General features: G+C 34.4%; 3 protein-coding genes across 4 annotated transcripts; 1 reads left to right on the forward strand and 2 right to left on the reverse strand.

Moving 5' to 3' along the window:
- Positions 1–8,559: 8,559 nt before the first annotated feature.
- On the reverse strand, positions 8,560–10,487 carry LOC125666589 (NAD-dependent protein lipoamidase sirtuin-4, mitochondrial-like). The gene is made up of 3 exons (XM_048899783.2): positions 9,733–10,487; positions 9,328–9,471; positions 8,560–9,070 (listed from the first exon to the last, which is right to left on the reverse strand). The coding sequence occupies exons 1-3, from the start codon at positions 10,411–10,413 to the stop codon at positions 8,918–8,920; spliced, it is 978 nt and encodes a 325-aa protein (XP_048755740.2). The 5' UTR covers positions 10,414–10,487; the 3' UTR covers positions 8,560–8,917.
- Positions 10,488–10,676: 189 nt separating this feature from the next.
- Positions 10,677–20,248, forward strand: LOC125665929 (NIF3-like protein 1). Of its 2 annotated transcripts, none has more exons than XM_056153258.1 (7): positions 10,677–10,787; positions 13,108–13,271; positions 15,120–15,366; positions 15,774–15,924; positions 18,653–18,773; positions 19,064–19,184; positions 19,927–20,248. In XM_056153258.1, the coding sequence occupies exons 1-7, from the start codon at positions 10,721–10,723 to the stop codon at positions 20,202–20,204; spliced, it is 1,149 nt and encodes a 382-aa protein (XP_056009233.1). In that variant the 5' UTR covers positions 10,677–10,720; the 3' UTR covers positions 20,205–20,248. The 2 variants fall into 2 exon arrangements, with proteins under 2 accessions (XP_056009233.1, XP_056009234.1); XM_056153259.1 differs by lacking the exon at positions 10,677–10,787 and adding an exon at positions 11,013–11,169.
- A 683-nt stretch (positions 20,249–20,931) lies between these two features.
- On the reverse strand, positions 20,932–25,740 carry LOC125666575 (BTB/POZ domain-containing protein KCTD7-like). The gene is made up of 2 exons (XM_048899758.2): positions 25,542–25,740; positions 20,932–23,549 (listed from the first exon to the last, which is right to left on the reverse strand). The coding sequence occupies exons 1-2, from the start codon at positions 25,575–25,577 to the stop codon at positions 22,767–22,769; spliced, it is 819 nt and encodes a 272-aa protein (XP_048755715.1). The 5' UTR covers positions 25,578–25,740; the 3' UTR covers positions 20,932–22,766.
- Positions 25,741–26,826: the final 1,086 nt, after the last annotated feature.

The following is a 26,826-nucleotide window of genomic DNA, read 5'->3' on the forward strand; positions in this document are numbered from 1 at the left end:
GAAAATTTTCAGCTCACATCGATTTGAGCTGAAAATGTTCAACCCCCCCCCCCCCCCCCCCCCCTTATCCCGAAAACGTCAGAATAAAAAAAAATTGGATAGGGCTACATTATTGCAGCTAATTGTGTCCATGCCCCTTTTTAATGAAGAGCTTTCATATTTTGTGAATAGCTTCCTTATGGTTAGACCTTTCATTATATACCATAATCTTTGACTATGACCTTGACCTCGTCGTTTGACCTAAATTTCAAAACTTTAACCAAAGCTTTAACCTTGCTCATAACTTTTGAATGGTGAATGATAGGGCTTTCATATTTCATTTCTCTCGTGGGGGTTCGGGTTAGAATCATAGGTCCTCAGTACCCCTTCCTTGTTGTAAGAGGGAACTAAATGGGGCGGTCCTTCGAACCGAGGTCCCGTGTCACAGCAGGTGTAGCACGATAAAGATCCCTCCCTGCTCAATGGCCATAAGCGCAGGGCTTGAAGTTAACTTTTTATGTCACCAGTCCAGTCGGACTGATGGGGTATAATTTCAACCAGTCCGCAGAAAATTTTACCAGTCCAACAGAGTTTTCCAGAAATAATTAAACATATTTCATTAATGTTATTAAAATGAAATTAAACTCAATATGCCTAAGACAATATTGTTACACTTAAATGTGGGATTTATATTTACGAATCAGATTCGTCTGATATCTACAGATCGAAGCATGTCAAATGTGTGTAGAAAATTTCATAAGTATATTTTCCAAAATGATGCTTTAGAAAATTAACCAGTCTCATCGGACTGACTAAAACAAATGTCACTCAGTCCGCCATACTTTTAACCAGTCACAGACTGACGGGCATATGTTAATTTCGAGCCTTGAAGCGCCGAGTTAGGCCTAAGTTTTGCAGCCCTTCACCGGCAATGGTGACGTCTCCATATGAGTAACAGATTCTTGTGAAGGGCGTTAATCAATATACCATCAATCAATCATATTCCATACATGCATTCCTTTTGATAAGACCTTTTATTGGTACTAAATCTTGACCTTGGAGTTTGACCTACTTTAAAGAAAATGTAACCTAATACCTCCTGGACATATTCCTTATCGCATCTTGAGCTTTCATTTCATACCATGATCTGCGACCTTGTATCACAGTTATGTCGTTACTTTTGGGTGCTAGGTTGTTTTGAGGGCTAGGTTGTTTTTGGGGCTAGGTTGTTTGGGGGCTAGGTTGGGTTTTTTTTTTGGGGGGGGGGGGGGGGGCTAGGTTGTTTTTGAGGCTAAGTTGTTTTGGGGCTAGGTTGAGACCACAATATGGTGAGGAAACATGTAAATACTTATGAAAATAAAAATACGTGTTCACACTATCAAGTCCTTTTTTGAGAATGCATGTATATGAAAGTTCAAAGGGCATATGTAGGTACACGTGTAGGTAGACCGAAAACCCACGTGGAAATACACACCAATATTTTCACACCATTATCTCCCAAGGTTGTACTGTTCAGTTATAAAATCTTTGGATTTGAAAAGTTCGAATTTTTAGAAAAGCATTGATCGAATGAGCAAATCCTTCAAGTTGACACACATAATGTGAAAAATTATTCAAGAAGAACCAAACTTCATATCTAGAAATAAAAATTTGGATAACAATTATGAGTCAGTAAATCAAAATGATTTTCGCACTAAATCTTTGATTGGCCACAAGCTGTTGTTCACTCTGTGTCGGAAACTTCCGGACGCGACATGCATGTGAAATTCCGAAAAAGGGAGAGTCGGAATTACGATAGATCCTAAATTTGCCGTAGGCCACAATAAGGTGTTTAAATACATGAAGATTGGTGAAATATCGACGTCGGCGAGTTATCACAATATCTATATGATGCAATTTCAAAGTACTACATTTTGCGAATTTTCAGTCATTTCGTGGAGAAATTGACCTTTTACTAAATATGTTTGTCTTTTTCGCTTCAATGTACATCAGCACTGTTAGAGCTAGCCTGTCGTCCATACGCTCCTTATAAATAAATTTTATCTTGCCGGCAGGAGTTGTGTAATTTGAAACATGTAGACATTCTTCGGCTTTCTGTATAGGTACGTAAGAGTTCCGCATTAAAAATAAGATTATACGCTTTACGAATATCAAGATGTCGTATTTGTCAAAGAAGTACAACGCATGTCCAGGGGGGGGGGGGGGGGGGATGTTGCCTGTCATCACCAAACTGTGATTTTTTTGGTTAACTGTGCATAAACCTACGACCTAACTACATGTATATTACTATAAAAGTGTAGTTAAACAGATGTCTAAATAGTGAATTTATTATTATGATTATGTGTAGTGGAGAGAGAGAGAGAGAGAGAGAGAGAGAGAGAGAGAGAGAGCATTATTTGATAATTCTTGTATTCTAAAAAGATTTAAAACTCTGTCGTATAATTACTTAAAAGCGATTATTCGGATCTAATTTGCGAAATGATAGATTAATTAAGAAAATTATAAGACATAATTAGGCTATCATAATTTTTTTCTGGTCGACTTTTCGTGAGTAAAACCCATGATCAAAACTATAGTGAACACAAAACATAAAAACTTAATCATTTTGTAATTTGAATGTTTTACTTGCACGCACCGCTACGTATATATGTATAAGGCTACCCATTTACGGCTTTGTGCTGTAGAAGCCTTCTCTTGGGAGCATCTGCTAGTAATGGACATATATCTCAGAGGTAAGAAAGTATATGTATTCATTAGTAAATCTTAGTATGCTGCAATCTCTCTCTCTCTCTCTCTCTCTCTCTCTCTCTCTGAGAGAGTATCTTGAAATACGAATATCAACTAACATTTACATATCCCATGTTTTTGCCCTTTATATATTGATCTACAAATTGTAATTGGATCCATTTCCTCATCAATGTGTTGCAGTTGTAAACAATACGCGGATGAATACCATAAAATGTATATCTGTTTTAACGATTAGGGATTCCGATTGAAGTAATATAAGGGGGGGGGGGATCGTTATCCAAAACGAACGCGCTTCATGAAGAATATTCAAAAATGGAAATCGGCCGACCCTTGGAATAACATGTACTAGGACAAAATAATGCACAGGTGTTGTAGCATGAAATTTTTCGAATGGTAATTCGAATTTCCCTTTGGGGAAAACGCACCCATCTTCAACAGGAGCGAAAGAAAAGTCCCTATTTCGCATTTCTCCTACCAGTCAATATAACGTTCCTTCTATGGTAAAAAAAAAAAAAAAAAAACTACTGAGGGTTCTACTCCTTCCCTCCTTTCCGGATTTCATCAAGTTTGTGTTTCTGAAATAGTTTTGGTCTGTCGTGGAATCATTACTAAGTGTATGTTGTCAAACTTTTCTCGAACACCAAGAGATTTGGTGCCGAGCAAAGCGAGGGACCAAATCGAGTGGCGAGAGAAAAGTTTAAGAACATACAATATCTGTTTCACACGAGAAATTAACACTCTTTGTGACCCCTATCTAATTTATTATAACCATTCAATATCTTTTATCCTTTAATCAAGATCATCCACATTTATCTTGATTGGTGCAATTTTATTTTGGCTGGGTTTGATAAGTTATGCCCTCAAGGGGAGTTTACCTATATTCAACAGCCAGATGAGGGTGCACAGTGAGTAGTTTTCAAGTGATATTAGTTTGTTTTTTTTTGCACACATCCATATTTCAAAGAGTGTCTGCCATGTCTTTTCAAATGGATTTAAGTTAAGAATTTACTTAAACTATTATTTTCGACATTTTCGGACATGATAGAAAATACTTCCAAGCGTTGTCTAGATATCATTTCTGAAAATGATATTGAAAACAGACTATTTGGGTGACCAACAAAAACGGATCAGATATCCTGATAGAGTGATATAAAATTGTCCCTGTGTCTTTCAAATGATAGATTGGTAGATGTATAGCTTTGTGACCGAAGATGGTAAGTACACATCCTATATTATTTTCATAAAGTGTTAGTGATGGGGCATAACATAACTCAGAGAGAGAGAGAGAGAGAGAGAGAGAGAGAGAGAGAGAGAGAGAGAGAGAGAGAGAGAGAGAGAGTAAATATATCTTAGATAGAACACGTCTAATCTCATGATTCTGTTGGTAAACCAAGTCACCCAAATTTTTGTGTTTTTGTTTAGATATTCAATATTCCATACCAATTCTATTAACTGACACACCGAATTCAGAAAGCGCGGTGCCCTTCCTTGATTGTTATTAATTATAAATACAATGGCATGGTTACCCAACCATGAAGCTTGGACTTGGTGTGTACCATGTTTTAAAAATCTTTTTGTTCGAGGTGTGAAATATGTACTAATGATGGACAGCTTGTGTGTTGTTGTGCGTCCCGTCGAGAATTTTCACCCAAAGACGTCACAATCACAGGTAATTGATGTTTGGACCCATACTTTCTTTGATTCACCCCTCCCCTTTTTGAATCTGCATTTTTTTGTATTTGCATTGGTAGCTCTCTCTCTCTCTCTCTCTCTCTCTCTCTCTCTCTCTCTCTCTCTCTCTCTCTCTCAGCGGGGTAAGATCATATCGTCATCGAAAGGGGGCGGGGTCTAGCGCTGCTAATATATCCGCAGGTCGCGAGTTCAACCCCGGGTTATTGCTTGCGGACTCTATGAGCATGTGACCAGCACGCTAAACCGTTCGACCATCTAGTATATAATCTCACCATGTTGTCCCACGGTCACCAGGGGCGTAGCTAGCACTGATTTGATGTGTAGACAATTCAGGTTTCACGGGGCGAGGTGGTGGAGCTGGTCCCTTCTTACCACTGAGGTTGGGAATGGCGAGAGATTTTAGAAAAATAAGAAATATTTTACTCTAATTTGCTCATCAAAATAATTAAGATAGGTATGAACTAAATATCGTGAATTTCCAGTTTCAATGGGGGAATTTATTTGTATGTGTTTCACAAATCAGGGAAGCATATTTGAACTAAAATGCAGACCAGCTGGACTCGACGCATTAATTGGCATCTCGTCCAATCTAATTAAAATTAGATGTTGGATCCACTCGCATACTCGCTACACAAACGTTTGTGTAGCGAGTATGCAAGCGGATCTAACATCTAATTTCAATTAGATTGCATCTCGTCACAATGGTTTATATACAGGTATTAGTAGTGTGATAGTAAATAGAAAATGAAATGACAGGAGTTTGTAAATATCAAATGATATAACTTACATCTATACTTTGAGACACACGCCCACTAACACCCCCTCCTCCTTTAGAATGATTCTGTTACTTTATGTCGATATCTAGATCGGAGAGATCGGTCGAGGTCTGGATGTTTGTCGAATGAATTATGGTATTTGGTGTTTATATCCTCCTCAATTTCATTTTTGAATAATTATTGTTATTCAATATTACATTTTTAATGATTAAATATCAATGATAGATAAAAATAGTTCAAATGATGAATTTTCATTTTCCTATTTTTTTCCTGTTAATTCTGAAACAAATACTTTTTCACATTTTAAGTTAGGTGATGTTCATACACACACGTATTATAACCTTGATGGAAATTCAAAGCTACAGTTTGTATTTCCAGCTAGATGGTTTCGTTGGGGGAATTTACTTGAATGGCCATATATCTAGATCATAGAGATCGGTTTGTCGAATGAATTACATGTATAGTATTTAGTGTTTATACATGTATATCCTCCTTAATTTCAATTTTTAGTAATTATTGTTATTCAATATTGCTCTTTTATAATTAAATATCAATAATAGACAGACAAGTAAAAATGGTTCAAGTGATGAATTTTCGCTGTCCTATTTTCTGTTTATTCTGAACCAAATACTTTTTCACATTTTTTTTAAAAGAAAAAATCTGTACTATAACCTTGATGGAAATTCAGATCTGTGACATTGGTGCTATTTTGATGTCAAAAATTGAACTTTTAATATTATCCGGAATCTTTCATTGAGACTCCACTGCGATCTGGATAGGGATTTTTGAATAGGCCTACACATGACACTGTATATATAGATCTATGTTAACTTATCAATACACGCTGAAATGTTGGTCTTTTGTCAGTACACATGTACCATTTCCCTCCGATTAAAAAAAAAATGGGATAAACGTTAGAGAGATATAAAAATTTTATCATGTGCATATTTTTGTACAAATATTTTATCCAAATTATGTGTGGGCACGTGTCTAACGAAGCTACGTCCCTGGGCTCACTGAGAAAAGAAATGAAATGCATTTATTTTACGTTTTAAGAGGATCATTCACGATTAACACTGCAATTGATATATATCTTTTTATAAAGCACATAGATTGCAAATTTTATACAACTCTTAACCAAACAAAACTGTTCAAAGTGAAACAAAAATATGGAATACAAAACGCTGGGAAATATATCCGCGCAGGATAGGAAAATGGACCCCTTTCATTTTAATATTTCAATACTAGGAACTTTTCATTGTTTTAATTAATTCGTTTTCACTAATCCATCTTAAATCAGCCGCATGGCCATTTCCCCCCTCCATTTATCTTGGAGTAATCATAAGGCATTTGTGAACAAAACCCTTTTTTCACGCTGGCAATGCTTTCTTGCGTATTTTCACAATATTTACAATACATGTCTTTTTTATATTTTCTAGCCGTGATTTTCTGCCTTGTCATAGGCGCAGTGTTTGTATTGACCGAGCAGGCGTACACCCGCCCCGGACGGTGTGGATGGATTCCCGGTGCCACTCCATGCTATGATACGGGCGATTGGCGGCGGCAGAAAAGTCAATATGCGGCGCAGGCTTTAGACGATCTTTTCAAAAGAATGGCATACCGATGATATCAACTTCTTGACTTACAAAAAGAGACACTCTTTGAATGAAAGTTGCGTAGATTATAGAACTTCAGTATAAACTTATTTAATTGCATCCATAGTAATAAAATATGCTTTCCAACCTGTTCTTCGTTACTTTTTTTCCGTTCTTAGTCTTTTATGGTTTCTATACAAGTTTAATTATGTTATCGTCTCTACTTCGGTCATAACATCGCGGCTCTACTCGTGTTATCGCATTTCTGCTTGTGTCATCGCATTTCTGCTTGTGTCATCGTGTTTCTGCTTGTGTCATCGTGTTTCTGCTTGTGTCATCGTGTTTCTGCTTGTGTCATCGCATTTCTGCTTGTGTTATCGCGTTTCTGCTTGCGTTATCGCGTCTCTGAGTTATTACATCTCTATACTTGTGTTATTGCGTCTCTGCTTGTGTTATCGCGTTTCTGCTTGTGTTATTGTGTTTCTGCTTGTGTTATCGCGTTTCTGCTTGTGTTTCTGAGTTATTACATCTCTATACTTGTGTTATTGTGTTTCTGCTTGTGTTATCGCGTTTCTACTTGTGTTATTGTGTTTCTGCTTGTGTTATCGCGTTTCTGCTTGTGTTTCTGCTTGTGTTATCGCGTTTCTGCTTGTGTTTCTGAGTTATTACACCTCTATACCTGTGTTATTGTGTTTCTGAGTTATTACATCTCTATACTTGTGTTATTGCGTCTCTGAGTTATTACATCTCTATAATTGTGTTATTGCGTCTCTGAGTTATTACATCTCTATACTTGTGTTATCGCGTCTCTGAGTTATTACATCTCTATACTTGTGTTATTGTGTTTCTGAGTTATTACATCTCTATAATTGTGTCTCTGAGTTATTACATCTCTATACTTGTGTTATTGTGTCTCTGAGTTATTACATCTCTATACTTGTGTTATTGTGTTTCTGCTTGTGTTATCGCGTCTCTACTGTTTGTTCTCATCTCTATACATTTACAATGTTTTTACCTTCGATATCTCTAATTCTGTAATTGTCTCTATATACTTATGTTATTGCGTCTCAATATGTTATCGTCTTCTGCTATTGTCATTGTTCCCGACCCAGGCTATGAAACGTTGGCGAAATAAGATATCTCTAAATAAAAAATAGCTTTCAATGAGCATGAAAAGTGAAGATAACGAACAGTGATCAATCTCATAACACCTATAAGCAATACAAAATAGAGAGTTGGAAAAAAAACCGGACCCCTGGATATACTAGAGGTGGGATCAGGTGTCTAAGAGGAGTAAGCATCCCCTGTCGACCGGTCACACCCGCCGTGAGCCCTATATCTCAATCAGGTAAACGGAGTTGTCCGTCGTCAAAATCAGTGTGCCAAGAACGGCCTTACAATCACATCTCAGTCCAACTGTTCAGCATAATGCAGTTACAGATCTGCGGCAATCTCCAATTGGATTAGAAATCAGAGTGAGACTAATACCAGTACTATGAGCATCTTGTCCATACCCTGCTCTCAAATTTGGAGTGCAGGTAAACATAACCAATACTAATACATGTATTCACATATCAAAATACTGACATTGATCACTATGCAAAATTCATATCGACGAAGAGCTCACTTGTTTTATGCAAATTCACAATACTACAGCCACTTATGAATATGAGGAGAGAATAAATCAATCATTGATCTAGACAAAAACCAGCCACAGACATACTATTGTACTCTTAGTGTTTTATCACATAAAAAAGTTAATCAAAAAATTAAATTCACATAAATTCTCTTTTACTATCACAAAAATTTCTTATTGATTGCATAAGAAATTACAACTACATATGAATAAATGAGTTGTATCCACATATTTAACATATATAAATATGGTAATAAATAAAGAAAGCAACTTAAATTGGGGTGTTTAAAAATACTCTTTGAAAAATTTTCAGCAGTTTTCTACCTGAAGTTCAAATACTGGTATATTCCAAAAGAAGCCCCTGGTGCCCCTCTCCTGTAGTCAGGTATATTCTTTAAAATAAAGTTTCCAGCCATCACAACAATGGACAATGAAATTCAGTTATCATTGAAAAGTTTTGTCAGAAATAACACTAAATTTAAAACTGTCTATCAACAAAGAGACACTTGTTTTAAAACATCACTGCATTTGGCATCTATTTTCATATCAGCGAGTTTGTCTGCACGTGTAGGTCCAATACTTAAAATCAAGATAGGTTTCTTCATTTCGGAGGCTCGAAATACAAATCTATACCCAGAGTATACCTTTAAAAAAGAAAAACAGGTAAATTCACTATCATGTAGTACTGCATACACTATACCTCAAAATTTATCTTATTTCATATATCTGTTTTCTTACAACACTAAAAAGCTTACTGTAAAATGGTATTGTATATTTTGCTAGATATCTCAGTATGCCATTTTAGCACTTCTTTCCACCAGTAATTTATGATTAAATGAAAAGTTTATCAATGGTAAAACTTCTTTCTTTATGCGTTGTCAGTGGTATATTGCTAAATTACCTCTAATGAAGACCCAACAACAAGAACCTGGTCACACTCTTGTACTTTTTGGAAAACAAAATTAACAGTGGTCTTTGGAACATTATCTCCAAAAAAGATTATCTCTGGTTTTAAGGGTCCTGAGCATTTAGGGCAAACTGGTGTCTGAAAAACAATGTACAACTCAACCTGTTCAATGGTGAATCATATTGAAGTCATATTAAGGATTTACTGGCATCAAAACAATACTAGATGTTGTTTTAATTATTCTAATTTAAACAGATGAACAATAGCAATCAACAAAATACTTTTTTAAAGTCAACATTATCATGTATCTGTAAAACATAATTTCTCAACAAATTCTCTAAGTAAAAAACTAGTATTTAGAATATAAAATTGTGTACAGTATATGTAGAAATGATTTACACAAAACCCTTCTATTTCTTCTTGAGATAGTTGTATATCACCATCTGGTGCTAACACATCTGAGAAACCTCTCCAAGTTGGATTAAGATTTTCAATCATTGCTTGTAAATCGTGTCTGGTTATTTTGAAATCACATCTCAGACAAGCCACTCGGTGAGTACTGCCATGAAGCTCAGTCAGCTTGGTGCTTCCCACCTTTTGATGCAAGGCATCAACATTTTGAGTGACCAACCAGCAAACTTTACCCAAGTCTTCCAAATTCTTTAAAAATCTGTGGGAATCATTTGGTTGAACAGTGGAAAATGTAGGCCAGCCAATATAATTTCTTGCCCAGTATCTCTGTCGGATTTTTTCACTTTTCACAAAATCCTGATATATGACAGGTCTGCTTTTGCTAGTAGCATACAGTCCTACTCCTCGTGATCTGTAATCTGGAATGCCACTTTCTGTTGAAATACCTGCTCCTGTCAAAACTAAAATGTTTCGTCCTTTGTCAACGAACTCGGAAAAATCTTGGATATCATACTGAGAGACACCTTTGGATTTAGGTACATATGCTTGAGTAACAACCGAATATTTCCTGATCACTGGTAACTCGCGCAATCTGGTTGTTACGATTCTTCCCATGTACTGGACTGTGACCATGTTGAACAACTGAACTCTACCCCCAGCTGATACCATAGTAACTTATGTAAGTAAAGATGCTGGAAGTGTTGACATTGTCAGCTGTTATGTAACATAATACTTTAAATCCCGATCCCGTTCACTAAAAATGATATTTTAGGAATATGGGATTTTTATAAATTTTAATTAGAATGAAATAAAACAGTTGGAAAATATTTTTTTTATTATCATGATATTATTTTTTGTGTCGAAAAAGTGAAATTATAAATACAGGCTTTATATATATACTATTAGAATCGAGATCGGTGTACATGTATATTGATTACATTAACTCTACTTTCTCTTTTGCACCGTGCATGCTCCTATGGTTTCCCTCAGAACTGCGTCTACTGTCAAGAGTATTTTGCGTCAACGATTTACAGTTAATACTTGTAAGTGGAAATAATACAGGCTAATGTTTTGACTGATTTCCATTTTCTTGATTTACTGCATAGACTTTTTAGATATACCATAGACATACATATATATACTGCATACTGTCTCTGAATATACTAACAGACTTTTAAAAAACAGGTTGGGAACACTTCCCATATAGCGAGATCTTCTCTCTAAAACCGAGAAAGTAAACATTACCATAAACAGGTATTTTGGTGTCTATTGAAAATAATGGCAAATTCCGTGCAATGCTGATTAAGATGCGACACCACTCAACCTATTACGTGAATTGTCTCTATAAAATTGACAACACAGTCAAGAAATTGCATGTCAAAGTTGCTGTGTGAGAGGAAAGCAGTCTGAAATCCAATGCACATCGTGAGTGTTTTTGTTTTGATCAGTCTATTTGCAGAAGTATCAGAAAATTTAGCACTTTTTCTTCTTTTCAAGTGAAACATGAAGAGATGTACTCCATGGGTGTATTTCTCGGTTGTATGGGATATATTTACTTTTACTAGAGAGGGATAATCGCGTTTTTGCGAGAATATCTCCCTGTAGGGGAAGTGTTCCCAACCTATTAAACAGTGATCAGTGTTAATACAATGGTAGGTGTTTTATAGTATACTTGATTCTAACGATCCGGCATACTCGGGTTAACTGGCGATGATCGGCGACACACTTGATTGTGAGCCGGAAGAATTGCGCACGCATCCCGCCGGGTAAGCCAAATGAGCTGGAAAATTTTGATAGGCGAAAGCGGCTTCAAGCTGGCATCCATGGAGACAGTATCGAGAGGTGCTTGTTCTAAGACATAATGTTTTTAATTTTTACACTGGTGAATAAAACATGATTTGTAAATATGTTGGAAACTATGCCGAATTATGTTTATACAGTAGAAGGTCAACATTTTCATTACTGTACTGTAGCCGGGTCACTTAATTCTTATTGCGTTCTTGGGTTACTATACCCGGCTTAGTTCGATTCGACCGGAATTTATCAAAATCAAGTATGCTAATAAACAGATCCAGCACAATCTCTTTATTTAGCTATACAGCTTTATTAAGCTAGTTTAAATTTAATTAGATTGGATATCTTAAGTGTATTGGTACAGCCAAAAAGTACGTTGCATAATAATTATACTTTGAACTAACCACAACACTATTCTAATTAGAGTAACAGTAATGCTTCGTTTTAAGAATTTTCAGGGAAAGTTGATATTAGTTATGTAGACACTTATAGGGGTAATACGGAAATATATGGGGTCCTTGAAAAATATCCTATTTCCGTATTACCCCTCTAAGTGTCTACGAATTTATCCTGTTGATGAGTTTACGTATTCATTAATCAAAGGCATTTTGACATTATTCATTATTACAACAATAATTAATGACTACAACCTATGTATTCTTGAGATACTCTATCAAAGATACAACAATGAAAAAGTGGCTGCAACATTTAAACCATCCACAACGGGATAAAAACAAGTTTTTAAAAAAACTGTAAATTCAGAAATGAATTCCTTTGTTTTTGTATACCTATGACATCATAATATGCGCTGACTCCAGTGACAGGGTATACTTATTCTCCTGATGTCATTAGAACACATATGACATGTGGTCAGTAAACCACGTGGAGGGGGCATATTAAAAATATTAGGTTAGTAAGAGGCATAATATCATTTTATGTAGTATTGGTTTAAGCCAATTAAATTCCAAGATTTAATCATAGGCAGGATAATTTCTTTTGTGTTGTTAACTGTCCACTACCCTGTGTGCATTGAAACATAGATAAATAGGATGACTTTACAATGTGTAACCTTATTGGCAGTCCATTATTCTTTTGATCCTCATTGACTTTTATTCTATTCTGAAGATTGGATAACTGTTGCTTAACTTGATAATCCTAAACATTTGAATCAAAATTTTTCCAAAGGTATGTAGTTTAAGAAATATTTTTTGTTTACACTGTGTTGTACGGACTTCAAGGATGAAATCTGTTCACTCAGTGAAATTCAATTTTTATGCTTTTAGAAATTATTTTGATAAAAGATTTGAAATAGTGCAATAAAGTTATTTCAAATAGCTTTATTAAGCTATGTAACTAATAAAGTTATATAGCTAAATAAAGAGATTGTGCCGGACCTGATGAAGGGTATTTTGAATGAAAAAGATCTTTCTCAAATGATGAATTGTCTCATGAACATGAAAATCAAACTTTTGAAATGTTTCTATGGTGAGATGTGTTTTAAGTCATGAATATTTTTAAAAATATATATGATTTAGATCTGTTTCCAAAGTTCTGTTTTCTCTTTTGTAGATGCTGCTGTTTCTTTCCATCAACTGAATACATTTTGTACAGTTGTTAGTTCTACAATGGATTTGAAATCTGTAGTTAAAAAACTTCAACAATTTGCAGACCCCAATTTAGCAGAATCTTGGGACAATGTTGGTCTGTTGGTCGAACCTACACCCCCTCACGAGGTAAACAAAACTACTGTAGTATAAAATCGTTAATAAACATATTAGAAAGTCAAGCTATTGGTCTAAAATACATGTATATCTTGTGGACAACTGCAGGCTTATAGAAATTGTGTCTGGAAAAGGCTAGTTTGATAAAAGAATTCATAGAGAAGAGTAAAAAACCACTCGGAAAAGTAATCTTAAGTACATTGTTTCATTGTTTATGTAATATCAGTTTAAAATAGTCTGTCCCAAAATAGTTGTACAATAAATTGGTACAATGTATATTAAGCAATATGTTGAAAACTCCCTATCAAAATTACAAGAAATGTCTTTGTAGTGAACATGAGTAAAAACAAACCTTAAAGTTTGCTGTTTTACCAAGGAGTGAGATCTCTCACATAGACAGCCATCATTTACTAACAAGCTAAAGGGACTAGATATGATATATTTACAGTAAACTTAAGGTGGCGACTAGAGCAAAGAAACATTAACAATGTGAAATTTAAATATGTATCAACAGCTGTATGTAGTCTACACAATATACATGATTGTACATGTACAGTCATGAATTTATCAACAGAGCTTCCCTTTGATATGTAGTTTTTCTTAAATATTGACGTTTTTTTCTAATGCATTAAAATTTTATCAAATAGTGGCAGGTGTATATTTTTTTTATTCACTGTAGTTAGGATATTTGTACACTATGTGATAACATTGCATGGAAGCAAACTCTTTAAGGAGGAAATGCTACACCAGAGAAATTTAATATGGATGAAAAGTGGAGGATGTATACAAAAATATTTTGGAATTTAAAACGTCCAAACCTACTTTAGTTGTCCAAAAATGCAGATTTAGTAGAAAGTAGTCTTTAGAAATTTTTTAAAAACCCTGCTGGACTCAAACCCTCAATCTACAGTTCGAACAGCAGTTGACACGCTAACCTACTGAGCTAAACAATAAAATCTTAAAGGAATAGACAAATATTGCTGATATTTATATTTTCATTCATGTTTGAAAAGGAAGTCAGCCATTATGACAATGTAGTATACATGTAACTCCTTCAAAAAGCCCCCCCCCCCCCCCCCCCCATACACAGAGAGAGAGAGAGAGAGAGACAGAGAGAGAGAGAACAATTGGATATAAAAATTTTAGAACAGATAATTCAAAACTATTTGTATCATTTCAACAATAACAAACAGTTATTGATCTCTTGTATCAAAGTCATTTTGGAAAGGTCAAGGTCACTCAGGACATATACTTTATATGAGGAAAAAGTTCCTTATTTCAAGTTTTTGAACAGGTATTGATCAAATATCACACAAATAAGTAATAGGCAAATGGCATTCAGACAAAGGTCACTCAAGGTCATTCTGTAAAGGTCAACATCACTCAGCATCTACCTTATATATTTAAAAAAATTTTTTTTAGCAACATTTCAACACTTATTGATCATTGTGTGTCGAGTCATTTGTCATATGAAATAGTTCATTGGTTAGATGCAGTTTGTGACATTCTTCTCAATCAATACTACTCAGTAACTATTTAAAAAAAAAACCTCCCCTCCCTTCCTGATTCTAAGTGCCAGACATGTTCAATATCAATTGAATTCAACCATTGTTAAAAATCTGAGATAATTCTGATAATTAGTAAAAGAAAGAAAATCACAAATTGTAATGGAATGTCAAGCTTCAAGTAGCTTCAAATATTGCACATCATGTGTGATCAGAATATTATTATGATTAATAAAACATCTTCTAATCTGTGTGAAACTAAATTCATAATATTTCATGACTAAAGCATTTTGAAGAAAGTTTTCCAAAAATGTGTTATGTCTGTATGATCATTGCACATCTGTAATTCTTTCAGGTAAAAAAAATTATGTTGACTAATGATCTGACAGAGGCAGTTTATCAGGAGGCACGGGCGTGGAATGCGAACCTGATTATTTCTTATCATCCTCCTATATTTGTGCCAATGAAGAAACTGGTGCAGAGAAACTGGAAGGACAGGATAATTACTGGTTGCATAGAGAACCGTATAGCTATATATTCCCCTCATACAAGCTACGATGCACTAGCCGGAGGAGTTAATGATTGGTTGATACAAGCTTTTGGTGGGTTTTGTATTTTTTTTGGAAAGCTTGAGAGTTTAGGAAATCTGATATACAGTAAAACATGGTTACAGAGAACATGCTTACATTGAATTCATGCTTACAGAGAACTAAATTTTTATTCCCTGTATATTTAAAACTTGCTATAAATTCATTATATATAACGAATTATGTGTATAACGAATCAAAATTGATCATCCCCAGCACCTCGCGATATGTGTGTTTTACTGTAACTTAATTGAAAGTCTAAAACTTTATCTAATCTGTCAATGTTTTTACACTGCAAAATTTCTTTTGTTCAAAAATGCTAAATTCTGTTTCATAGTGTACTGTGTTCATTAACTTAATTGTTGAAAGAAGTATATTAAGTACATGTATCCTCGCAGTGGAATATGAATGGTTTATTTCAGACACAAAGCGTGTAGGTCCAGTTACTGCTTCCCTGATGTCGACAGGTCCCTATACCAAGAAACTACAGATAACAGTCCCAAGTTCTCTACAGGAAGCCATGTTTAAATCTGTCAGTGGGATTCAAAATACTCTGGCATCTGTTCAGGAAATGTAAGATTTTATGTATTTTATAAAATACTTTGAACTGGTCCAAAGATTCATCGTCTCCCTCCTAGATGTGGAGGGATATAATGACTTGTCCATTCATTCATATGTCTGTGTGTTTGTATGTCCATGTACCTATTGCTTCAGACTTTTGTACCAGATTAAAGCCACATCTATTGAACTGACAGGAATGTTACTTTGTTAAAAACATCAAGTTTTCAAGATCAAATTTAATATTGAAGATCACGTGTCACTGCCTGGTAGGGAAGTTCCAAAATTTCTTGTGTTCAAGATTTAAGTTACCTTTCTTTAAAAATACTTGATAATTATGAATATACATGTATGTTCCTGTTTGTTTTCAAGGTCAAATGTAAAATATCAAGGTCACTAAAAGGGAAATTCTTGAATGGTTTGAGTGCAATATTTATCCAAAGGACTTGGTACGTTTGGGGCCAAATTTGGCCCCGTGTTCAAATTAAAAGATATACCTTAGAATAGATCACAAATTCTATTAATGGCATATAAATTTCACAAAATGGATGAAACATAGTTTTGCATCTGATAAATGAAGATTATCAATTGAAAACCATAGTTAAAGTTTACAAAGTGTAAACTATATATACTTGAAGTTTTTAGCTGAGAAATTATTTTTGACAATGTAAACTGTCATTCACAATTCAAATAAATTAAATTTATCATTTGTGAATGCAGAGTAGAATTCTTTTGTTTATGAATGTAATTGTTCACTTGTAAATCACAATTGTGAATGCAGAATAGGATTCTTTTGTTTATGAATGTAATTGTTCACTTGTAAATCACAATTGTGAATGCGGAATAGGATTTTTTTGTTTATGAATGTAATTGTTCACTTGTAAATCACAATTGACATTCATTAACTATAGTTTAGGGTTATTAATCACATTTTTGTACAAATTTGATCAAATAAACTTTATCTTTTACTATTGTGATTTTAATTCATAAACTGGAGCTAAGCAATAGTTAACAGCTGTAGACTAGGGGTTATAGAGATTATCATTAATTAACATATGTAAATCATGATTCATTGCTACAGCTATGATGTACATTCACAAACTATAGTTTACAATTTAAGACAATGTCATAAAAAACAGTTTTGTTTTTTAATCATAGACATGCAGGTAAACCTTTGTTATTACACAGGAATCTCTGGTTTACACTGCAGAAACTATAGTTCACAATTAATAAACATAAAACTAAGTTTCATTCATTATGATCCTTACGTAGAATCAGAGAATTATTGCTTTGCACTGGTTAGTCGGTATGTTCAGTCTCCCACAGACTGTGCAATGGATAACCGGAGAGCACTTCAACTCACATACTCCATACACTGGTTAGTCGGTATGTTCAGTCTCCCACAGACTGCAATGGATAACCGGAGAGCACTTCAACTCACATACTCCATACACTGGTTAGTCGGTATGTTCAGTCTCCCACAGACTGTGCAATGGATAACCGGAGAGCACTTCAACTCACATACTCCATACGTGTAAGGCTGATACACAAATGATCTCTATTGCTCAGTAAATCAGTATGCTCAAGGTCACTAAAAGGTCAGACAGATTTTATGTGTCCCCCACATCTTGTGCAATGGATAACTGGAGAATGATTTACCTTACAGACTTCATATTTTCTCCATGTATATTTAATTCTTCAGTGTGTAATGCTGTACACAAACTCTTGTTGTGAAATTGATATGCCATATATGCTGGTTGTCAAGATCAAAATTACTTAAAAACAGATTCTGAAATTCCTTGTGAACAAGATGAGTACATTTCTTTAGCTGATTCATATCAGAATTTTAGGAATTTTACCTTTTCAAGGTCATTTGTAAAGGTCAAAGTCACTAGAAGGGAAATTTCTTGTTTTAGAATTTTTTTCTACATTTCTTATACATGTGTATCTAAATGAAAAATTTAATTTCAGGTATGTTGGTTTTCAAATTCTAATGTAAAAGGCCACAGTCAATGGAAGGGAAATTTCTAAATTCACTGCATACTATTAGCGATTCTGCTACTCAGTTTCAGTTTCACTGGTAGGGATACTGTCTTGTACAGTGGTTAGGGAACTTGTTAATATTTAAAATCAAACAAGTCTGTTACATATTAATTTGAGAGCACTTTTGGGAATGTTTCAAACTGTTGAAAGGAGAATGTCCCACTTTGCAGAACCCTTTTTTGTGAGCGGGATATATTCCATCATTATGAGCGGGATATATTCCATCATTATGAGTGGGATATATTCCATCATTATGAGCGGGATATATTCCATCATTATGAGTGGGATATATTCCATCATTGTGAGCGGAATATACTCATCGTTGTGAGTGGGATATATTCCATTGTTGTGAGCAGGATATATTCCATCTTTGTGAGCGGGATATATTCCATCGTTGTGAGCGGGATATATTCCATCGTTGATACACCTTGTTTACTTTGAGACTAAACAATACATTGTTTATTATTAGGAATATTTCTTAACCCTTGGAAACTATTCCTTGATGATGTTTTGAGACAATGCAAAAATAAAAAATATATCTGATCTTTTCATCACAGTAAATCACCCTCTACACAATTCTTACATATCAAAATGAGTAAAAAAAAAAAAAAAAAAAAAAAGAATGTGTAAAAGAATAATTTTTAATTTAGTTCTCATCTTTAAACTATTTTCAGTACATATAATTTCTATTTCTTTACAGAAACCAAGACTTATCACAGATAACGCTTCTTTGTTCTAATGGTACAATACCAGCAATACTTGAGTGTACACAAAGCTTCAGTGACAAAGTTCGAAGCACCGAGCTTTTAGACTTACAGAAAGTAAGAATTGCTGTTAACCTGTCAGGAAGTAAATCGTCATCTTAGATTTATCAGGCTACACAAATTTTGCTAGAAATAATTAGTTTTTATATGAGTAAATGCCAGAAATAATCTGAGAGAAATGTATATTAGCAGCAGAATATATATTCTATGAATGACACCCAAAACCTTGTACAATGTACTACAATAGAAAACAAATGTTGATAGAATTATATTTCCAGAATCTTTTTGTCTTTTATGTACACACTACATATGTACATTATACAACAATCATTTTATGTTTGATGTAGGCACCCAAACCTGGTTATGGAATGGGCAGGATAGGAAAATTGACATCGCCAATTTCTGTCACTGAAGCAGTAGAGAGGGTGAAGAGACATATCGGAATAGGGCATGTCAGGCTTGCTAAAGGTAACAGTATGAATTCCTCTTTCAATAAAGTTTCCATGTACTTATTCAATATTGTTCCCCGCTTGAATTAAGTCTACCTCTATTATATATAATGATATGTATATACATGTATATATATAGCACCCTAAAAGGTGTTTCAGATCAAAAGGTTAAGATCTCTGGTTCATAGGGTAAGATATCTCAAATTCTACAAGATGAAGGGTCTCTATCACAAGAATGACTTCAGTTACATTTTAGGTCTACACTCAAAATCTCACACAAGGTAACAAACTGTTGCTGGATTGTTATTTAGTACTGAAACTTTACAAGAAGAGTCTTGATAAAATGTATCCCCCTTCTCAAAAAGCACAAATTAGAGTGATATAACTTGAAGTGGTAACATAAATTCACAGAGTTTGTTTCGATATTTTAAAGTAGGAATCATCCACATTTGAATATTTAGGATAAGATTTTATGACATCATTGTTAACCACTGTATAATTGAAGTATATATAATGAAACAGTCACAAAGAAAACAAATTATTGTTCAAGCATTGTTAGGAGCATGTTTCAGTAGAATTGTGCATAAAGAGACATTCCCTGTGATGCCTACACAGTATGGTGAATATATGGGGGATGATATTCTACAAAGAATATAACTGGTAAAGCTCAGGGTCATCATTAAGGTAAAATGATCAGCCACAACTAAACATGACCATGTTCGGGGGCATTATGTTTCACAAACATATCTTGTTTTATCTAGGAGTGGGTTGTGAGAGTATTTCTTCAGTGGCCGTCTGTGCTGGATCAGGTGGTAGTGTTTTAAAGAACCTGGATGTATCACTCTATGTCACGGGAGAAATGAGTCACCATGAAGTTCTCCATGCAATGCAGTCTGGGATATCTGTCATATTGTGTGACCATAGCAACTCAGAGCGGGGATTTCTCAAGGTTCTACAGGAAAAACTGACTGGGCTTTTCCAAAGTAAAATTGAATTTCAGGTGTCAAAGTGTGACAGAGACCCATTAGACATTGTGTGAGCTGTGTATAGTCAATGTACCATTAAATACTTATATATACAGAACTTTTTTGTTGACTAATCCTTTGGAAGAGATTGATATTTAAAACTATGTCTTCCTTATATATATATCCAGTTTCTGACATTCCTGACTGGATGAAGAATTAAGTCAACCTCTTAATTGGAAATGAATGTATGACTTAAATGCCAACACTGTTTGGAGGACTTACTTAAATTACACATATTATATGTATCACTTTCAGTACACTGACATCTTTTTATCCCCTTACAATCGAGTTGTAGAGAATATAGTAATGTGCAATGGTACCTCTCTGTGTGCACCAGTGATTTACTGCAGGTATAATGCGAATATAAAATGTATTGAGTTTAAAGTGGCAATTTGATATAAATTTGACCAGTTGTGAGCTTTGTGGTGCTGTAGTTTCAGCATGGAACTCAAGCATACAAGTACACACTGGGTTATTTCTGGACAATGTTTACTTCAGTTGATAAGCTTCATTAGATAGAAACTGTGATGTAATTAGCGAGTGCCTGATATACCTACTTAGTCCGCAAATGGATCATAACAACTCCATGCTCAAAGTCTGTTATCAAACACCCATTATTTACCTGGTACTGAAAAGTACGATTGCAGCCATCAATGATTTCTCAGGGTTGTCATTAGAGACTGAGGAAATATTTGTCTTATACTCCTATTTTATGTAGTTCACATTTAAAAATCAAAAGAATAGTAGTAAAGAGATTTTATTTCATCTTGTAGTTCAGTCCTAACAAATATAAGTTCTTATCATTTCATCAATGAAGAACTGGTGTACACAAGTACAGGCATCTTCAGTATCACTCCAAAGGATTCTAAACTCATAATTTGATGCAGTAATAAAACAATTTTAAAATACATGTAGCAGTTTTATTAAAATTGCAGCTATAAAGTTTTATGGGCAAATTCAAAGCAGGTTAAGAGTATTTGTACTGTTGATCAGAAAACTGCTTTTCAGCTATTACAACATCTTATTCATTTTGCCATAACACCAACACAAATTAAAATATCCCATTCCTACAACATAGACTTGACCAGCTTTAAAGTGCAGCACACACCGACACAAAACAATAAAACATACTGGCCATTACAATGGTGACTTCGGATTGAGAATACAGGGATAAATTTTATTCAAATGGACAGCATTCAGATCACATAATTTTATTAACAAGAAAGCAGATGTGAACATTTTTTCAAGACTATTTTTGAAAGATTGGCACCATCAATTTATATGTGAGAAAAAAAAAATTTGTAGGCAGTTGATAAAGTACAACGTACAAAAACAATGGAAAATATTTCCAGGAATTAAAATTTTGTAGGTCATAAATTCACAAATCTATGTGAAAATAAAGTCAAAAGAAACAGGACTGGATATTCCCTATCTTTTTAATTTAGTACATTGTACATTCTAGTTGTAACAATTCACAACTACAAGAGGTACAGTTCTATAACAATTGTCACATAATTTATTTCCCCTATATCTGATGAGGCTTGATACTCTTTTTAATAATCCTAATTATAAAAGTCTGATCTAAATACTAACTTTTCTTTAACACAAAATACTAAGTCTATGGACTAGTTATATATACTAGCTAAGGGGATGTTTAAATTACTTTTGCCCAGTTTCACTTCTGTTTTTGGAATAGAAACATACAAATCTGAATTTTACGACATGTATGCATAAAGTAAGTTTGAATTACAATTATTTTTTTCTACAAATCTAAATTTTTCAATAATATGCATCCAGAAGATAAGTACTATATGGCGTTAAGTCGCACTTTAATTACAACATGTTTACTGTACAATGGACTTTCAAGTACTGTTGATGATGTATTGATATTCATTATAGGAATATTTGCTGTGATAGTAGATTGTTGGATTAAGTATAAATCAATCAGTAAATTTAATAATGACTAGTTTTAATTAAAAGTTTGGGCTCAGGTGAGCTGATAATTTAAAAAATCGTGCTGCAAAATGTAGTATATTTACAGTCCCATATCTCATTCTATAAAGCACCTCATCATAATTGTACGTGTTATAAAATATGAACTACTTGTAACTCCATTTATGGTCTTTAGTTTTTCACTAAAGTGTGGCATCACAGACATTACTACAATGTCAAGAAAATAACATTTAAAGTTTCAAATAAACCACTATACGAATCTGATGTGTCTTCACATTTTCAACAGAACATTTACCTGTAGAAGTAATAAATCTAAAAGATGTATGAAATAACATCTATTATACATAATTGGTAAGTGCACATTAGTTTTAAAATGAGTATTTTAGAAAAAAAAAGAAGATACACATACATATATATTTTTGCAAGCACATCGGCACTTATGAAACTATGCTGCTGTTATTAAAGCACCATTTTATGTGAAAAAAAAATTGTAAATAGTGAATGCATATATTGGGTATTGAAGCAGGAATACACATCTTTTTGAAGAAAGGGGGGGGGGGGTGTGATTTTCTGCTTTTATCTTGTTCTGGACTTCATTCATCGAGTGTCAAAATATTCTAAAACTAAAGTGATGTATTCAACCAATCAAATCGAAACACATGACAGCTAGAGCAGACATGGAATTCCTCATCTGACCACGTGATGGTCTTCAGCTTATGTTCTTCATCATGAATTCCCTCGGCAGACTGAGAACAATGATAGCCCTCTCTATTCAAATCATAACTCAAACAACTCGGGAGTATGTCCATCACAACATTGGGTAATCCTTTGATACTGTCACTGGGAATATGAAGGTGATATTTGCCAAAGCAAGACTCAAATGACTTGTATGTTCGGAACTTTCTGTAGTATTGCTTATATACTTGTTTAGAAAACTGCAGATCCCTTGGGATGGGTTGATTTTTTGTGGTGGCAACCCTGACCACTGAGATGATTGCACCACTCTCTACCACCTGCTCTCTGGCAAGGTCTATCAACTTCTCTTTGACAGCACCATAATCCTGAATTTTATCCCGAATGTTCTGTCGAACAACATATTCTGCAAATAGTGGGGGTGAATTTTTTAAGATATCAATCAATGGCGTAATCCCATAAAACATGGCCTCCTGTAGCACCGCTTCAGAGAGTGAAACTGGTGGCAGATCCCGTTCATTTCTCAGAAAATTTAATATGTAGTTGAAATGTGTGCCATCCCTATCAATGAAATGGTTCCCATCACTATCCTTATCAATGACGTGTCGTCCACTGAACATCACAGCTAGCATGGAGTCGGGGTACCTCAGTAATGTTGACAATCGAGTGGCAAACACTTTTCCTCCAACATTCAAACTAATGACAGATGGAAACTGTAAGGAAAAGAAGAAAAGCCAAATTAATTTTTTTCCCTGTTAGTCTCCCCATATGAGGATATAAATTATAAACAAATTCAATGAATTTTCCATCACTTTAGGATTTTTTAAACGCCTGTCTTTAGACGGGACGTATTATGATGTCTATACAGACATCTGTCCATTTGGGGGTTTTCTGTTTCTATTTTCATTTCTCTGTCACATATTCATCTGAAACTTGTTGTGTACCTTCTTTTTGGGTCACTAGATCATGGAGCAATTTTGATCTATTTTTGACCTCTCTTGTAGGTTTGCCCTTTTATTTGAAATTTGATGTTAAATAGAAGGTACATGATTGGTTTGGTCAAGTCCTCCAACAGTTTTCAAGTGAGGAACTTCTTATTTTTCAGAATATCTGTATGGGCATTGAAGATGTGTATGTGGCAAGAATTTTGATTTTCTTCGATTTTTGAGAAAATTCATGATTAAACTTAGTCAGTTTTGGAAAAATGTTACATACAAATTATATAGATTTGTCCATCACTCCTCCCACAATTTTTGATTGATAACCTTCTTACTTTACAGGGTGTTTGTATGGGTATTGAAGATGTGCATGTGGTAAACATTTTTACTTTCTTCAATTTCTGAGAAAATTACAAGTTGTTAAACTTAGTTTATACTTGCCACAGATTTCAGCCATGGGTTCAGTCTCATAAATTACAAAACTCTTTTTGAGGAAATATGTTTGAAAAACTTTGTTGAACTTAGTAAATTTTGAGGAAATATTTTACACACAGAGCTTTTGGTTTGTTTTTTATCTGCTGTTTTTGTGCCTAAGCTAATTCCGACATTTTATCCATGTGATGCAAAAGAAAGTATGTATGTTGCAGTTTGCTGATACTACCCAAGTACAGATCTACAATTCATGGCTAGTGTATTAAGTATTAAGGTTAAGTATCAATTAGCATGTTTTTGATACTTTTGTTGACTAACTGTACTGTATGTGTGTTACGCCATATATGCATCCATAATGAAGGCAACATATTTTCAATTGTTCGCGGACACCAATCGATCTACTGCTATCATTTTTTTTTTTTTTTTTTTTTTTTTTTTTTTTACAATAGTTCAATTTAGATATCAGGATACATTTTATTCACGTTCTTATTTTTTCGATTTAAGGCCCAATTAAATTTGCACAGGTCAACTTACTCCCAACACAACTGAATCGGGGGTGGGGGGGGTTTACTGCACATTGAAGTGGACGTCGATCATGTGTTTTTTCTTTCGCAACTTTTTGTTGTACAGTTGATCGACTGGTGCCGATGTGTTGGTGAAAAGTAGCCAGATTATTTTCTAAATAACAGGTTCGGAACACTTCCCCATTAGCAAGATCTTCTCGCTAAAACGCGATTATCTCTCTTTAGCAAGAAAGTAAACATTACCAAAAACAGGTGTTTTGGTGTCTTTTTTTAAAATGATGACAAACTCCATGCAATGCTGAATGACACAGATTGTCTCTCTAAAATTGACGACAAAGTCAAGAAATTTCATATCAAAATTGCTGCGTAAGAGGGATGGAGTCTGAAATCCAATGCATATCATGAGTGTTTTTGTTTTGATTTATATATTTGCAGAAGTATCAAACATTTTAGCACTTTTTCTTCTTTTGACGTGAAACACAAAGAGATGTGCTCCACGGGTGGTTTTTCTCGGTTGTACGGGATATATTTACTCTCGCTATACGCGCTAGAGAGGGATAATCGCGTTTTTGCGAGAATATCTCTCTGTAGGGGAAGTGTTCCCAACCTGAATAATTTAAGTTAATCACCAAAATATATGCAACTGGTTTAGTCTGAATAAAATGTATACTGATATATAAATCGAGCTATTGTAAAATATAATAATAACTTGAAAATGCTACATAGCTTTTGAAAGCTGTATAGCTACTAAATATTAAAAAAAAAAAATAAAAAAAAATGCCTGATCACACTGACATAGAAATATACCCACCGAATTGTTGTTGTCAGTCATGCGATATGGATCCATGCTTTATGGCTTATAATATCTTCTTCGATATTTACTACTACATTATTTCTTTGTTGCCTTACAAAATAAGAGCGCAAACTGGTTAAAAACTCTGTAAAAGATGTTCAGCTGGCGCAGGAGAAATCCTCCATTGTTGTTGTTTGGATTTTGTGATACAGAATGTCGAACTCGACTAAATTTAAAATAAGTTTTCCAATGAGCCAAAAGTTATGAAAGCGTGGAAATTTTAAACTTAATTAACAATTGTTAGATCCTAATTATGGTGTAAAATAGGCGGATCCAGGAATTGTGAAGGGGGGGGGGGTCTTTTAGGTACTTTTCACAACCTCCACCCCTACCCTATTTACACCCTTTCCTTAATCTTGAGGCGAGGTAGATTTTATACATGAAAATGTTTAGTTTCTTTACTACTTGTTTTCAAAGTCCTAGTCATTCTAATTGCCATACTCAGATCTGATTTCGCATTGAAATAATAATAATAATAATTGATTCAAGGTTACTCACAAGAGCTCTGGGGTAAATGGTGCAAAAGCCCCCAGGCACCTGAAGTGTGGATTGGCTAGCTTATATAATGTACAGTGTACAGTGCATTTTCTTGCAAAATACTATTTTAAAAAGGTATTGATTGTCTTAACTATAAAGATCAATTTTCCATAGACAGTTTTAATGGTTTGAATGAGGAGATTTCGTGTTCCAATCTAATTCTGTTATTTTCAAATTCTTTGTAATTGGTGGAAGATTCATATTGATATTAATTGCCGTTTCATAAGGGTTTGTGTCTAAAAGTGATGGTAATTTTTATTTATTACTGCAAAGTTCATTCAGTGAAGAATATGGGGAAAAAGTAAGAAAATTAAGGCAAGCTCAAACGCCAGACTCAATACAAGTGAAACAAAAATCGTAAGTACTGCAAGTGAAAATGTCGCTGATGATCATAATAAATCCATCCTAAGTAACTTATCAGCAGCAGCTAATAATGTGTTGTACGGTTCGCCGAACCGTAAGGAGGATGAGGACCTATAACTTCTGACTCCAAAATAGCCGTCCACCGGATCCATTAATTCTACGAGCAGCCAAAGTTTTAAAACGATAATGGGAACAGTAGCAGAGACTAACCGTATATTGGACTCCGTATTAGGAAAACTCGACAAATTAGACAAATTTCAAAGTGTTCTTGGAAACTTGGTGTCAAAAGTTAACAATTTAGAATCAAAGGTCAAGATATTGGAAGTGTCCTCGGAAGAATTTG

This window comes from Ostrea edulis, chromosome 1 (assembly GCF_947568905.1).
Source record: "Ostrea edulis chromosome 1, xbOstEdul1.1, whole genome shotgun sequence".
In the NCBI taxonomy this organism is placed as follows: Eukaryota; Metazoa; Mollusca; class Bivalvia; order Ostreida; family Ostreidae; genus Ostrea; species Ostrea edulis.